The sequence below is a fragment of the Salvia splendens genome, chromosome 13 (assembly GCF_004379255.2).
Source record: "Salvia splendens isolate huo1 chromosome 13, SspV2, whole genome shotgun sequence".
Lineage (NCBI taxonomy): Eukaryota > Viridiplantae > Streptophyta > Magnoliopsida > Lamiales > Lamiaceae > Salvia > Salvia splendens.
Window position 1 is genome coordinate 32,452,601 of NC_056044.1, and position 14,157 is coordinate 32,466,757.

At 40.0% G+C, this 14,157-nt stretch overlaps 1 protein-coding gene across 1 annotated transcript; it reads left to right on the forward strand.

Moving 5' to 3' along the window:
- Nucleotides 1-8,227: 8,227 nt before the first annotated feature.
- On the forward strand, nt 8,228-9,022 carry LOC121760916 (putative UPF0496 protein 5). The gene has a single exon (XM_042156506.1). It carries the CDS (start codon nt 8,228-8,230, stop codon nt 9,020-9,022), a length of 795 nt encoding a protein of 264 aa, XP_042012440.1.
- Nucleotides 9,023-14,157: the final 5,135 nt, after the last annotated feature.

Consider the following 14,157-nt stretch of genomic DNA (forward strand, 5'->3'; position numbering starts at 1 on the left):
GCAACCCAAAAAAATAGAAGTAAACAAAGTACAAATCGGTAGTAGCCCAACAGAAGACGACATCGGGAGAACTATGCTTGCCAAAAAAAGTGAATAGCGAATATAAACAGACAACGAAGTTTGGTTGATTGATCGTTGCTTACCTAGGGGCACGCAGGGCAAGATCGGAAGAACGATGCACCACCTTAACACTCTGCTACTGAAAATTTCAGCCCTTCCTTCTGTGTGAATCCTTCACCCAAATAAAATAAACCAAACTTTCAGCATTCTGTGTAAATTGCAAACTCTCGAGCCGCCGAATGGCATACCTGGAGTGATTTGGGACCTGTCTTCGTAGGGATCTTGCACGTATCCACCAAATCAGCGAAGACCTCCTCCGTAGCTGCAAGGAATGTGGGTCAAGGGTTCCTCCAAAATGTATCGAATGAGGGGAAATTTGGGAAGACTATGCCTTTCATTTTAAATTGCAGGGGTAAGTTGGTAAACACACATGCTTTTCTGGATCAGAAATGCGGTCCAGAATTCATAAACCACCAAAAGGTCCTGAAATGGATTACGAGCATACCGCATATGAACAGTGCGGGCCGGGAAATTAAGAACGGGCTGAAGTTGGATCCACCATGTATCTTGAACACCCAATAAGTTACAGATATGAGCCTATATCTGTACATATCAACTTTCTTGAACAGGCCCTAAATGAGAAAATCCACAACTAAAATGAGCAAGGTTTATAACCCTCTCTAAATATTTATGCATATGCTCACACACAATATCATTGATCAATTTTCAGATATGGGATCTAGGTAGCAGATAATAGCTCACAGCTCGGAGCTATCTTCACACTCGGTCAGAGTGTCGACCATGCACCACCTTGTTGTCTGAGCAAAATTGGCCCCGTGCATGTGCTTGTCGTTTGATCCATAAAAGCACCCATGATTTGTAGGATCTACTCTGTTTTAAGAGCTTATAGGATGCACTACTCTGTTGTAAGACTGGGGAAGAAGTAAACATCAACCGTGTAACAAAACCTTCCTTGTAGCTGCAACCTAGGTAACAAAATTAATTGGTACTGTCATAGAATAAAAGTTTAATAACCCCGGATATGAAATTGCATATCCAAAGTACTTATGAAAGGAAAACAGTTGTAGTATTATTTTCTAGACAAATAACCCACACCAATTGCTCAACCGTCTGTCTAAAATTGAACAAATCTGTATATAATTACAAATATTTGAAACTGAACAAATCTGCTAAAATAATTAGTAAACTAATTCGAACTGAAAAGATCTGTATTTAAGAAGGTTTAACTCGAGTGTTTGATAATAGTCTGAAGCACACCATCTTTAGCCCAATTCATCGTGTTACTGTATGTTTCAACTTTTGCTACCAAATCTTCAAAGCCTTTTTTCACAGCTGCCACTTTGTTCCCATCTTCAACCGTTTCCGACAAAGATTTGTTCTCCAACTCCAACCTCCGAGCCACGCCGTGAATGGCGCTAACATCCTCAACATGGTTATTCTCCTAATCCCTCGGCACATATGGTGCAGGTCAGACCACAGTCTTTCGGATCCACTCAATCTTTTGTGGCACCCTCAGAGTATAGCTACGATGGAAGTGGTTCGACTTCATGGTATCCTGATACTGGAGCGACCCATCACATATCAAATGATCTGAGTAATCTTAGGCCTCGTTTGGTTGCACTGACAGTGTTATATGAGATAGCCTCCTCACATTGATTTTACATGATAGTGTGGTAAGATATGTATCTCACTTCGATGTTTGGTTGTACCGACAGCAACCCCATGATAGCTTATATTATGTTTGGTTTGGACTGCAGAAACTGCTGATACAAAAATACATGGACAAATTTGTCCTTCTAATTATAGTTGATATCAAATTATTCGTCATCTCGCAGCCCACATAAATGAGTAAAAACGATACAATAACTAATAACGCATCAAGCCAACAACCAGGCAACTCAAGTGAATAGCTCCGTTGAAGGTTGCAAATAATCATAAACTGGAATGCAAAAGCAAACCTAATACTTGAGTTTGCTCAGTTAAGCAGCTTGAGCTTCCACTATGTGGATCTCCGCTCTGTTTCAGATCGAGTCCTATTTCCAGAGGTATTTGAGTTCCTTGTAAACCTTCTGCGAGTATTATAATCATCATCTCGAGAATCTGCTCTTCTCCTAAAAGTCCTTGTATTCTCTTCAGCTCCTCTTCGATTTGTCCTCCTTCCCTCACCTCTAGTGTTCCTCCTTTCAAAATCTCTACCATTCATTTCATGCCTCCCTCTATTAGTCACATTTCTCTCATCATAATCACCACCTCGGCCATTTGTTCTCCTAGTCGACCTTCTCGACACATTTTCTTCAGTGCCTCTTCCGTTATTCCTCCTTCCCATACTTCCAGCATCCCTTCTTTCAAAATCTCTGCCCTTCCTTTCATGCCTCACTCTTTCGGCCACAGTTACAACCACATCACCCTCCTCACAATCATCACTCTCATCCCCCTCTTATAAGCCTCCCTTAAAACCACCGTATGCGTCCCAATCTTACTGGACACATAAAAAATTCCCGGATGCTCCAAAAACGCCCGCTTGAAGCTCGGCCTCATCCCCATATACTCTCCCAGATAAAGCATACTCTCCTTCTCCGCCTTCTTCCCAACACACAGATTAAGCACCTCGTGCAAAACCGCCACCACCCATTTATCCGACTCATCCGTCTTCGTCCGCAAATGCATAGCATTCTGATAGGGCGACTGTTAAGAGCACGATTCTCTCAACGAAGAAATCTTGCTAACGTCGTACGCAACACCACAAATCCGGTGCCCCGATCGTTGGGGTCGGCGGTCAGACTCGCTCTGGCGCGGAGATTCTTCCTCCGTCGGCAGAATTATGAATTCCTTAGAGTATTGCACAAGATACGTGGGCAAAATATTTATTTATTGATTGCTTGAAAGAATAATGAAAGGCCCTATTTATAATAATCTAAACCCTAACTTATGGAATAAGAAAATAATATATGTAAAGATATGGGGATTGAAAAGATAACTAAATATTTGGAGAATCCTATTATATAGGGATCGTAACAACTCCCCCACGGTTAAAATCAACCTTGTCCTCAAGGTGGGAACCACGGAGCAACAAAGAGAGTTGAAAGCAGAAGTTTTGCCGAGGCATCTCCTCCTGGATCAAACACACACCGAACAGCTGAACGTCTCCCTTCTTTACCTCTATAAAAAATTAGCAAAGGAGGACTAATGTGGTCATCAAAAGGTGAACGTCTCCATTTGCACACTTCTGCATCCGGAACGTGCAAACACTTGAAATCCCCATCCGGAACGTGCAAACACTTGACATCCGACAATAATGCAGCAGCAGGCAGTGGCCGCGATGTTGAGAGGATGCTATTCACTTAGAAGCCGAAACTTGGTGGTATGTATGGCTTACAGCTCTATCCTCCTCAACTCCATGGTTTTCATCAAGCAAGGCAATAGACGAAATCGATACACCAGTCGCATTCGAATTAGAAGCATCAACGCCACATACTTCTTCCACTTTTGTCTCGGATTTAGAGTCCATTAAAAGCATATTGCCCAGGTATTCACAATGCTCCTCTTCCACCAACCTGCGATTAGAATAATAGTCCAAATCTCTTGTATTCTCACATGTATACCCAATCGGCACAACTAATCTCGAAGAAGAAGAATCGTCTTCAACTTGGTCTCTCAATTCATGTACATATCCACACACATAAATATCCAAACACTCGTCAAGTTTTGGTGAATGTGTATGAGTAACGACTTCTCCAAGGCATCTTTCCTCATCTTCTGCATTCCGCACATTACTAAGTACTATCAACTTCTCTTCCCCCTTCTCTTCACCATCGTCCGAATCAATTTTCCACTCTTTTTTTCTTGAGCTTGACACACCCGCTTGCGGTTGACAAGGAGAGGCGCATAATGGAGCTTTCTCGGACATCGATAGCAAGGGCTGGCAAGGGCTCGGTGCGGCCTAGGGCGGAAGCTCAATAGTCGAAGTTGTACTTGGCTGCTGTAGCTGACGATCTGACGGAGTCAGCTGTGGCGTATGTTCTGGCAACGGGGGAGCGCGAATCTTTCCAACACGGCGACCGGACGTTTGGGAGGGCAGATCCCAGCACGTCTCATTTTTCGCATGCAGAAACGGCTGCTGGTGCGATTCTGACGAAGACCAACCCAAGTTCGGGCTTTGGCGGCGCAATGCGGCTGTCGGAGTGGTCGTTCCTGCTCCGCGAACTGATCCCAAGAGTTGAAGGCGTTGCGCGGAGGTCGGTAGACATTCTGTCGGGCAGAATACCAGCTGGAATTAGAGCGCACGTGCGGCGGCTCGTAGTAGTCGCTAAGCTCTCCAGATGGCCGGCAGGCATTCCGTCGGACGGAATACCGGCTAGAATTAGAGCACTCGTGCGGCGGCTCGTAGTAGTCGCTGAGCCCTCCAAGTTGTTCCCAGTCTGAACAAGAATACGGCTGCGGGCCGTACATATCTGGGGTGAAATAGGATGATGGCCCAGCGGTGTAAGAAGGTGTTCTAGGCCGCGACTGACTGTGGGGCGGATAGCGGCGGGTTCGCTGCGAGTACATCGGGTCTGGAGTCTGACGAGGAGGTGGCTCCGGCAGCGGAGGCGCACGAAGTTTGCCAATGCGTCGATTGGTTGCGTCCAACCGGGTCTCCAGTTTGTCAATCGCAGCATGTATGCGATCAAACAATTTGGTTGTATAGGAGGCTTCGAAATTTGGCATCTCAAAGTCTTTTACGGATGCAAGAGGCGGCAATGGTGATGATGGATGAAGAAGACGGAGGATGTTGAGCTCTGGATGAAAGCACTAGTTGTTAAGAGCACGATTCTCTCAACGAAGAAATCTTGCTAACGTCGTACGCAACACCACAAATCCGGCGCCCCGATCGTTGGGGTCGGCGGTCAGACTCGCTCTGGCACGGAGATTCTTCCTCCGTCGGCAGAATTATGAATTCCTTAGAGTATTGCACAAGATACGTGGGCAAAATATTTATTTATTGATTGCTTGAAAGAATAATGAAAGGCCCTATTTATAATAATCTAAACCCTAACTTATGGAATAAGAAAATAATATATGTAAATATATGGAGATTGAAAAGATAACTAAATATTTGGAGAATCCTATTATATAAGGATCGTAACAGCGACACATACGGCAACCTCTGCCACTCATCCAACCACTTCTTATACTTCTTATCCATCTCAAACTCCTTCAAAAACTGCAGCAAAAACTCAATCTTTCCAACCTTTCCCCTCTTTTTTTCCACCTCCGAAACAGCAAACTCATCACTCCAGCATACCAACTCAAGCACTTTCTCGTTTTCCCCCAAATTCACATTTTCCCCCAAATCACCATCCCCACCAATTACCCTGAAGTAATCCAGAACTCGGGAATCAATGCCTTCTCATAGTCTAGAGGCAAACCCTGCTCCCATTTCAAGCGCTCCAACACAAAGATCCGAATTTTATTGATCCTACTCACCATCAACAGCTTCAAGAGGGATCCCGGCTGGAATTCCTCAAAAATTGAAGGATATTTCCGGATGAATTCAATTGGGCGATGATTACCAAACGAGCTAACAAAATTTCATACAAAATTGAATGCATACCTAAAATCGATGGCCGACCTCTCTTTGCGGATTGTGGCTTGAAACGGTGGAGTGAAGGGGTATAATGGTGACTTGGCCGAATTTCACCAAACGGGCTTCGCGAGATTGAGCAATATCGGAGGGGAGGGCATAGACAGTGTTATAGGTGAAATGCAGTTAGCAATCGTAAATTTCATCCGGATCTTGATTTGTTTATCGGGTCGCGAGATAGTATATCAGTACAACCAAACAGCTGATATACCTCTGATATGCGGCCCTATCAAGGCAAACGAGTGCTTAGTGTGAGCTCAGAGTACAGAGGGGGTGAGAAACCTCTACTTGGTAATGGCTTAGGTATTGATATTGCTAGAATTGGTTAAGGACATATTAGATCTGATTCCCCTTTCTTTTATAATAAAATACTCCTCCTTAAAAACCTTTTGCATGTTCCAGAAAGCATTTAATTTTTTCTTTTCTATTTGTTATATTACAAGTGATTGATTTCTATTTTTAATAAAAAGCAAAATATTTTTCCTTTTTTATTTTAGTAAATTTTTTCTATTTTACTTTCTATTTTGTCCGCCCTTCACTTAATTCAATAAAAAATCGTTTTCTTATATTTTATGTTTAAAATAAATCAATCACTCTTAGCGGACTGAAGAGTACAATAATATGGAGTATAAAAATTGCAGAAAATTTATCTATATAATATTCAATCCATTTTATAAAAAGAATTATTTTTGAAATATCGAAGTATACAATTACTAAAAATAAAAGAAAGACTGTTACTCCGTATTAAGTGTTAGTGGAAATGAGCCCTTTCTCATTTAAAAAAAAAGAATTAACTAATTTTAAGGAAAAGATAGGGAAAGTGTTGTAGGAAGAGAGTATTAGTGAAAATGATCCGTTTCTCATTTTTTTTTCTAAAAATAGGGAGAGTGTTCTAGGAAGAGAATACTATTCGTGAAATTGAACACTTCTCATTTGTTCCCCCTTGCGGGCCCCGCTCCACTCCGCCTTTGAATTTTGGTGGACCAAAAATACTCTCCGAGACGGCGTGGTTCCTCCGCCTTTTCTCTGCCAATTTGATATCCTAATTTATTGCCCTTTTAAAAAAAATCGGGTAACAGATTAAATATATAGATATTCTATTTTTTTGTCAATAACTATTATTCTCATTAATTTTTATAGTTGTAGAATCTCACAAATCACAATATAATTAAAATCAATGACAACATTGCACAATCTGTTTATACATTAAAAATAAAATGAATAACTATATACCAATCCTAAATAAAAATAGTTATCCAAAGAGATTGTAACTTTTGAAATAAGAAATTCTGATTATGAAATAATAATTTCTACGTCCTAGAGACCGAAGCTTTGTCGGAAGCGATTCATGACGGGGAGATAGTGGTGGCGGTGACAGACAGTTTTGAGGAATTACTGAGGAATGATGAAGCCTACAGTAGATCGATGGAATTGGTTAAACGTGAAGTGCTTGTGAGCCTCAAAGGTCTGTGAACCCTACTACTAGCTAGTAAGGTAACCTCGGTCCATGTCGATTTATAGAAACTACAAGCATATTCTTTAATGTTCAGAAATTTTGATATGTCAATTTATTGAAACTGCAGGTATGTTATTTGATATTCGCAATTTTGATAAGTTGTAAAAGTTGGATAAATTGTTGATAGTTATAAAGATGGGTATGTTTGTGTGATAATCGGTTACTTTTATAAAGTTCCTTAATTTGTTGCAAGTAGGGGTGTCGATGGTACCCACGGGTATCTGCTCCCAATTTTGCAGTTACCTGAACCCAAAAATGTGAAATTATTTTATTAAATGCCAGTGGAGTTTTGGTAGGTATAGTATTCTTAACTTCATTTCTTGACACGATAGTCAATGTTGTTTATAAACCACCTCATGTGGGAGAATTGAATTTCGCCCATTTCATGTTGCGCCTTCATCATATACTCGGGCAACATTTATTGGCTAGAAAATTCTACCAAAGAACCTGAACATCAATAAATCTCCCCCCAGCCAACCCGCCGTACGCATCTATAAATATCTACCCGAGAAGCTTAAATTTCATAAACTCCTTTCCTAGTTGTCATAGTAAAAGTCCTCCTCCTGCTCATATCGAGCACATTTCCCCATCTCCTCAGCCCTTCCTAGCTCTCACACTCAACTCCTCCTCTTCCGATCATCACAGCTCTCCTCCCAACCACTCGCCTCACTCCCTCGCCAATTCCCCCCAACCAACCGCCGCACGCCGTCGCCGCCAATTCCCCCCAAGAAATCGCCTCACTCCGTCGCCAATTCCCCCAACAAATCGCCTCACTCCGTCGTCAATTCCCCCCAACCAATCGCCTCACTCCGTCGCCAATTCCCCCCAACCAATCGCCTCACTCCGTCGCCAATTCGTCCCAACCACCCGCCGCACGCCGTCGCAAATTCCTCCTAACCACCCGCCGCACGCCGTCGCCAAGTCCTCCCAACCAATCGCCGGACGCACGCCATCGCTGTGTCCTCAGTCGCCTCTCATCACAGCTATCCAGCTGTACCAACTGCCTCATGAAGCCGTCAATTCCTCCTCAGACGATGATCAAATATCTCAGAAGATACCAATCGGCGCAGCCCATTCCTGTCATGGCTGAAGAAATTGTTTCCGCGTTTGACGATCTGCAGAAGGACGATTCGAATAATGAGAAACTGGTCGATATTGTCCGCAGCCACTATGAGAACAGCCTCATCTCCCTAGCGTTCTGCTCAACTCTCCAACGCCGTCTCAACACTATTCCTCCTCCCCTCTTTCACAAATCCTTCCGTGATAATTTATCCCGTATCGTTACAGACCACTCCACGATAGAGACTACGCTTAAACCGATGCACGATGGCTTCGTCAAGGACCTCGATAGCATCGATTTCTCCCAGAAGGTGTCTGCCTTTTTCTTCGTCGCAGCGGTCATAATCTGCACGGTCGCGAGTGCGATTGCTACTGCAAACGCCAATCCCAGGTGGGCATGGGCGGCAGTGGCTGGGGTCGCGACGGCTGCCCCCACGGCCTCCATCGTGTTTGGAGCGCTCGGAAAATGGCGCCATTCAGTACTCAACAAGAGTGAGACTGCAGTAAAGAAACAAAGGGAGATCACAAGACGTATGATTGAGGCCGCCGACTGCGGCATAAAAGATCTCAAATCCATCGAAATGGTAGCGAAAAGGCTGGAGTCTGAGACCAAATCTTTATCCCGGAAGAAAGTGGCGGCCGTGAAAAGGAGATCGGATGAATTATTACAAAAAGTTCAAATCTACAATGATGAGATCAAGTGGGTTAAACAAACAGTGCATGGTATTATTATCAAGCCCTAACATAATTCATTTGATAGCAGTATTCCCTCCATCCCAAATGAGTTGACACGTTTTCTTTTGGGCAATAACCTAGGAAATCGAGGTTTAAAAGTGAAAATGGATAAAAAGTAAAGTACGAGAGAAAAATAAAAAGTAAAATACTAGAGAAAATAATTTTTTTGCCCAAAAAAGACACGGTACAAGTACCTTAGATTTGAATTTGTAATCTGTTTGAAATGTACCTTGAATTATTCCTTTTTCTGAAGTCAGGACAATGGATGTGGGACTGATGTACCTTTCTTCTTTAAGTCTCATATTGGGTGGCTGACTATATATTATACACATTCTTGAATTTACAACACAAAGGGATTGGATGCGCGGAATGTGCTAAAACAACCCAATTTCCTTGTACACACATTCTTGAATTTACAATCAGTTCTTGATTTTAACACTTCAATATCTTCAAGATTTACAATGCACTGGTGTCGATATAACTGCCTGCCTGTGATTTTATACCTTCCTCGTCTTCTAAATCTTATTCGTTAACAAAATTACCCTTCTATAGTCTCTAATTTTAAGATTTCAACATCAGATTTTGGGCAACTCCTGTTGGAATAATTGAATGAACAATTACATAAAGCTCTCTATGATGATTAACCAAGAACGACGGAGAAGGAGCATAAACTGTAGAGCGGAAGCGTACCTTGATCCATAACGAATTAAACGGTGGAATTGCTTTGCAGCGGCTATGGATCTTCCAAACGATCAGAGACGTCCTTCACAATAGTCTGCCGAGAGAATACAGAGATATTGAACGTTCTTCTGACGTCTGGGGCCGCTGCAAAGCAATTCCACCGTTTAATTCGTTATGGATCAAGGTACGCTTCCGCTCTACAGTTTATGCTCCTTCTCCGTCGTTCTTGGTTAATCATCATAGAGAGCTTTATGTAATTGTTCATTCAATTATTCCAACAAGTGGTATCAGAGCCGCTCTATTGATGATTCTCTGAGAATTGGAAAAGGAGAATTATGGTTTATTGTTCTCGTTTATATTACGGATCAGCAAATGAAATTTCTTGATATTAGGGTTTTGCGATTCGTTTTATAATTATGCATATATGACTGCCGTTTCGTAATCAATTTCCAAATTTGAGTTTTGGAAAAGTATTTGCATATATGGCCGCCGTTGATGGTGATTTGATTGAATATTGGAATTGATTATGGACGTGTTGGTGATTTAATTTTTTTTTTCTTTCGTATGCGTCGAATTGGTTATGGATCAAGGCATATTGAATTGTCAATATTGCTTTGCACAATACGTGTTTTATTTGGGTTGCTGATTTTGGTGTTATATTTTGGTGAATCAATTTGCGTATACATGAATTGAATCAAGTTGCTGTTTTGTTGTTCAATTACTGCCGCCGCACATGTTGGTTTTACTGGTTAAGATTTGGTTACTGCTTGTGCACTGCTCCAGATTGTGTTGATGATGAATTGAACTCGTGTTTACCGGGAAGAAATATGACTGAATTGATTTCTTGATTCCTTATTTCATGCGTAAGGTTATTTGGAAACTGATTAATTGAGAATTCCTTTTACAATTCGTGCTTTTAAAGTATATATGCTACGGCAGCCGCAACGAAGTCTGATTTGTTCTTATAAATTGGGAATTCTGTTAACACGTCTTTGATCAATTCAGTTTATGTAGAGAATTTGCAATTTGTATATTCTTGTCAAGTGATTAAGATTTTCGATCCTGCATATTTTGGTGAACCCATAAAATTTAGAATTCTTCAGTTTTGGGTTTGCATGATTAATTCGGAATGAAACGGTTGTTTCATAATTATGGTAATAATATTTTTATTATGCATACGTTATATTATATTTAGTGTGAATTAATTATTCAATTTAATGTGTTTTATGCACGTTTTAACGTCTTACATTAAGAAAGGAATTTGAATAATTAATTCACATAAAGTCTCTCAATTAATTGGCTAATTAATTGGGAATTAAGAATTCTTTTGAGAATTTAATTAAAGTTTTAAATTCAAATTTTAGGGTGCATCTCATGTTCCTTCATTGACGTGTGTGTATTTTAATGCGGATATTAGTCGGCCAAAAGGAAGATTAATATTTGGCACGAAATACACATATACTTGTGGTAATAAATACGTGACAATTATTCAGTTTTCTTGTGAGTGATGTGATTCTAAAAGGTGGACGCTACTTAACAGGATCTTATTGTCAGTGTTTAACCACTGTAAGGAGGTTGTCATTTACAAGTTCATATTACTGTCAAAAGACTTGATGTGGATGTTGTGCTCAGAACCTCGTAATGTTTTACTAATGTTCAAAGTAGATTAGTCGAAGCTAGACGTTGCAAAAGTAACCTCTCTTGCCTAGACTTCCTTATTGCGAATGTTAGGACGGTATGTGTGTATGTATTTTAATGCAGATGTTAGTCGGCCAAAAGGAAGATTAATGTTTGGCACGGAATACATACATACTTGTGGTGATAAATACGTGATAATTATTTAGTGTTCATGTGAGTAGTGTGATGCCAAAAGGTGGACACTACTTGACCGATCTTATTGTCAGTGTTTGATCACTACGATGAGGTTATCAATTACAAATTCATATTACTGTCAAAAGACTTGATATGGATGTTGTGCTGGTACCTCGAGATGTTACCTTCTTATTTGAATTTTATTATGTGAGCATGACAATTATTTCGGTTTTGTTCTCTGTTCATTTATGATGTCTGCTTCTGCGGTTTCTTTCAATATGAACAATATGTTAGTGTTGAATGGGTTAAATTTTAAGGATTGGAAAGATAATATTCTAATTACTCTGGGTTGCATGGATCTGGATTACGTGCTAAGGACCGAGCAATTTGTTTCTCGTATGGATAATAGTACTCTTGATCAAAGGAGAAACTATGAGAAATGAAAATGCTTGAATCGCGTAAGTCTAATGATCATTAAGTATAGCATCCTAGAAGCCTTTCGAGGCACTACATCTGAGAATATTACTAAGGTCAGTGAATACCTTGCCAAAATTAAGGAACGTTTTGTGAAAATGATAAGGCTGAGACAAGCGTGTATGATCTCAATAAAGTATAAAGGCAAGGGCAACATAAGGGAGCACATTATGCAAATGTCTCACGTTGCTTCACTTAAACTTGAATTCTAAAGACTTGTTTGTATATTTGTGTTGCACATTTGGTCATTATCTCAAGATATAATCTAAAAGGCATTAAGAAAAAGTTTATTGAGAATGCTACTATGGATAAGGGTTCATCACAAAGGTAACAACATAAGGATAATGATAGTTGTTTCTTTTGTGGTAAAAATGGATACAGAAATGAGAATTGTAAATATCTCGCATGGCGTGCAAATGAAGTTACAATTCTTGTTTTGGTCTGTTCTGAAGTTAATTTGGCTTTAGTCCCTAATGATATTTAGTGGGTAGATTCTGGTGCTACTACTCACATAAGTATCAATGCAAGGTTGTCTGAGCTGTCGAAAGTCAACTGATGGTGAAAGATACATCTAAGTGTGATATGACAAATCGGTGAAGTATAGGCTGTTGGGCATTGTAGATTGTTATTGAAGACTGGAATTATTCTGGTTTTGAAGGATACTTTATTGTACTGTCTTTAGACAGAATTTGGTTTCTATTTCTGCTTAGAACAAATTTGGTTTCTCTTGTTCATTCAGAAATAGTAAGTTTCTTCCTTCAAATAATTCCAATATTGTGGGCACTGTTTCCTTAAGTGCATATGACAATCTTTACATGTCTAATTACGTTACTCCATATTCAAAAGCTCTACATGTTGAATTAAAGGGATTAAGCAAAAATTAAATAATGAAAATTCAGTAATTTATGGCACAAGTATCCAGGTCATATTTCGAAATAAAGGATTGTGAGACTTGTGTCAAATGGTATATATTGAATACACTTATCTTTTCAGATGGTGATTTGTGGGTTCAATGTATTGAAGGAAAACAGATCAAATATTGGAATTAAGTGCCGGTAGAGGTATAGACGTCTTAGAATTGATATATACAGACATTTGTGGTTCATTCTCTTTGGTTTCATGGAATGGTCAACAATATTTTATATCAAGTATAGACGACTGTTCTCATTATGGGTACCTATATTTAACCAATGCAAAGTCTGAGGTTCTAGACAAGTTCAAAATATTCAGAGCTGATGTTGAGCTCCAACTCGACAAAGGCATTAAGAAAGTCAAATCTGGTTCGTGATGGCGAATTCTACTACAGAAATGACTGCTCAGGTGAACAATGTCAAAGACCTTTTGCCCTCTATTCGGAAGAGTGATTGTCCCTTAGTACACCATGTCGGGATCGTCTAGCATGAACGGTGTTGCTGAAAGACGAAATAGAACTCTTAAAGATATGTGAAGGAGTATGATTTATCACTCTTCTTTGTCACATTCGCTTTGGGAAGAGGCATTAAAGACTATAGCATATATTCTCATTTGGTCATCCAGAAAAATTTAGGGATTTTTAAATTTTATGATCCCACTAAAGGAACTAATTTGGGACGAGATATATAGTATTCTTTGAGGATGTTGAGTTTGGGGGGAAGAGTGTATTAAGGAACATTACTTTTGAGGAGGAGTCTGTATAGACACCTACTACTGCTTCTGACAATGTTCAAGTATAAATTACTATCATTGAAGAAGAAGCAGATTAAGAACCTCAAGATGATAATGTTATAAACATTCAATCCCATGTGGATAATGTTATTTAAAGTCAATCTCAACAACCTCAATTAAGACTCTCGTAAATGGTACCACAATTTTTATAAAGTAGTTCTTTCATTTGGATTCAGAAAGAATGCTATTGATGGTTGTGTGTATCACAAGTTCAGTGGGAGCATATGCATCTTCTTGGGGAATATTGCACAACACCAAGAGTCACTCTCGAAGAAATTTGAGGTGAAAGATCTTGGGAGAACCTCTTTTGTATTTGGAATCGAAATAAATTGAGATAACTCTCGAGATATTCTTCGGTTGTCACAAAAGGGATATATTGAAAAAGTGCCTAAAGTATTTGAGATGCATAATTGCAATTAAAGAAATACCCCTATGACTAAGGGAGACAAACCTAGTCTCATTCAATGCCCTA

Excerpts from the sequence above, each read along its gene's own strand:
- LOC121760916 (XM_042156506.1), top strand. The coding sequence starts at position 8,228 with ATGAAGCCGTCAATTCCTCCTCAGACGATGATCAAATATCTCAGAAGA.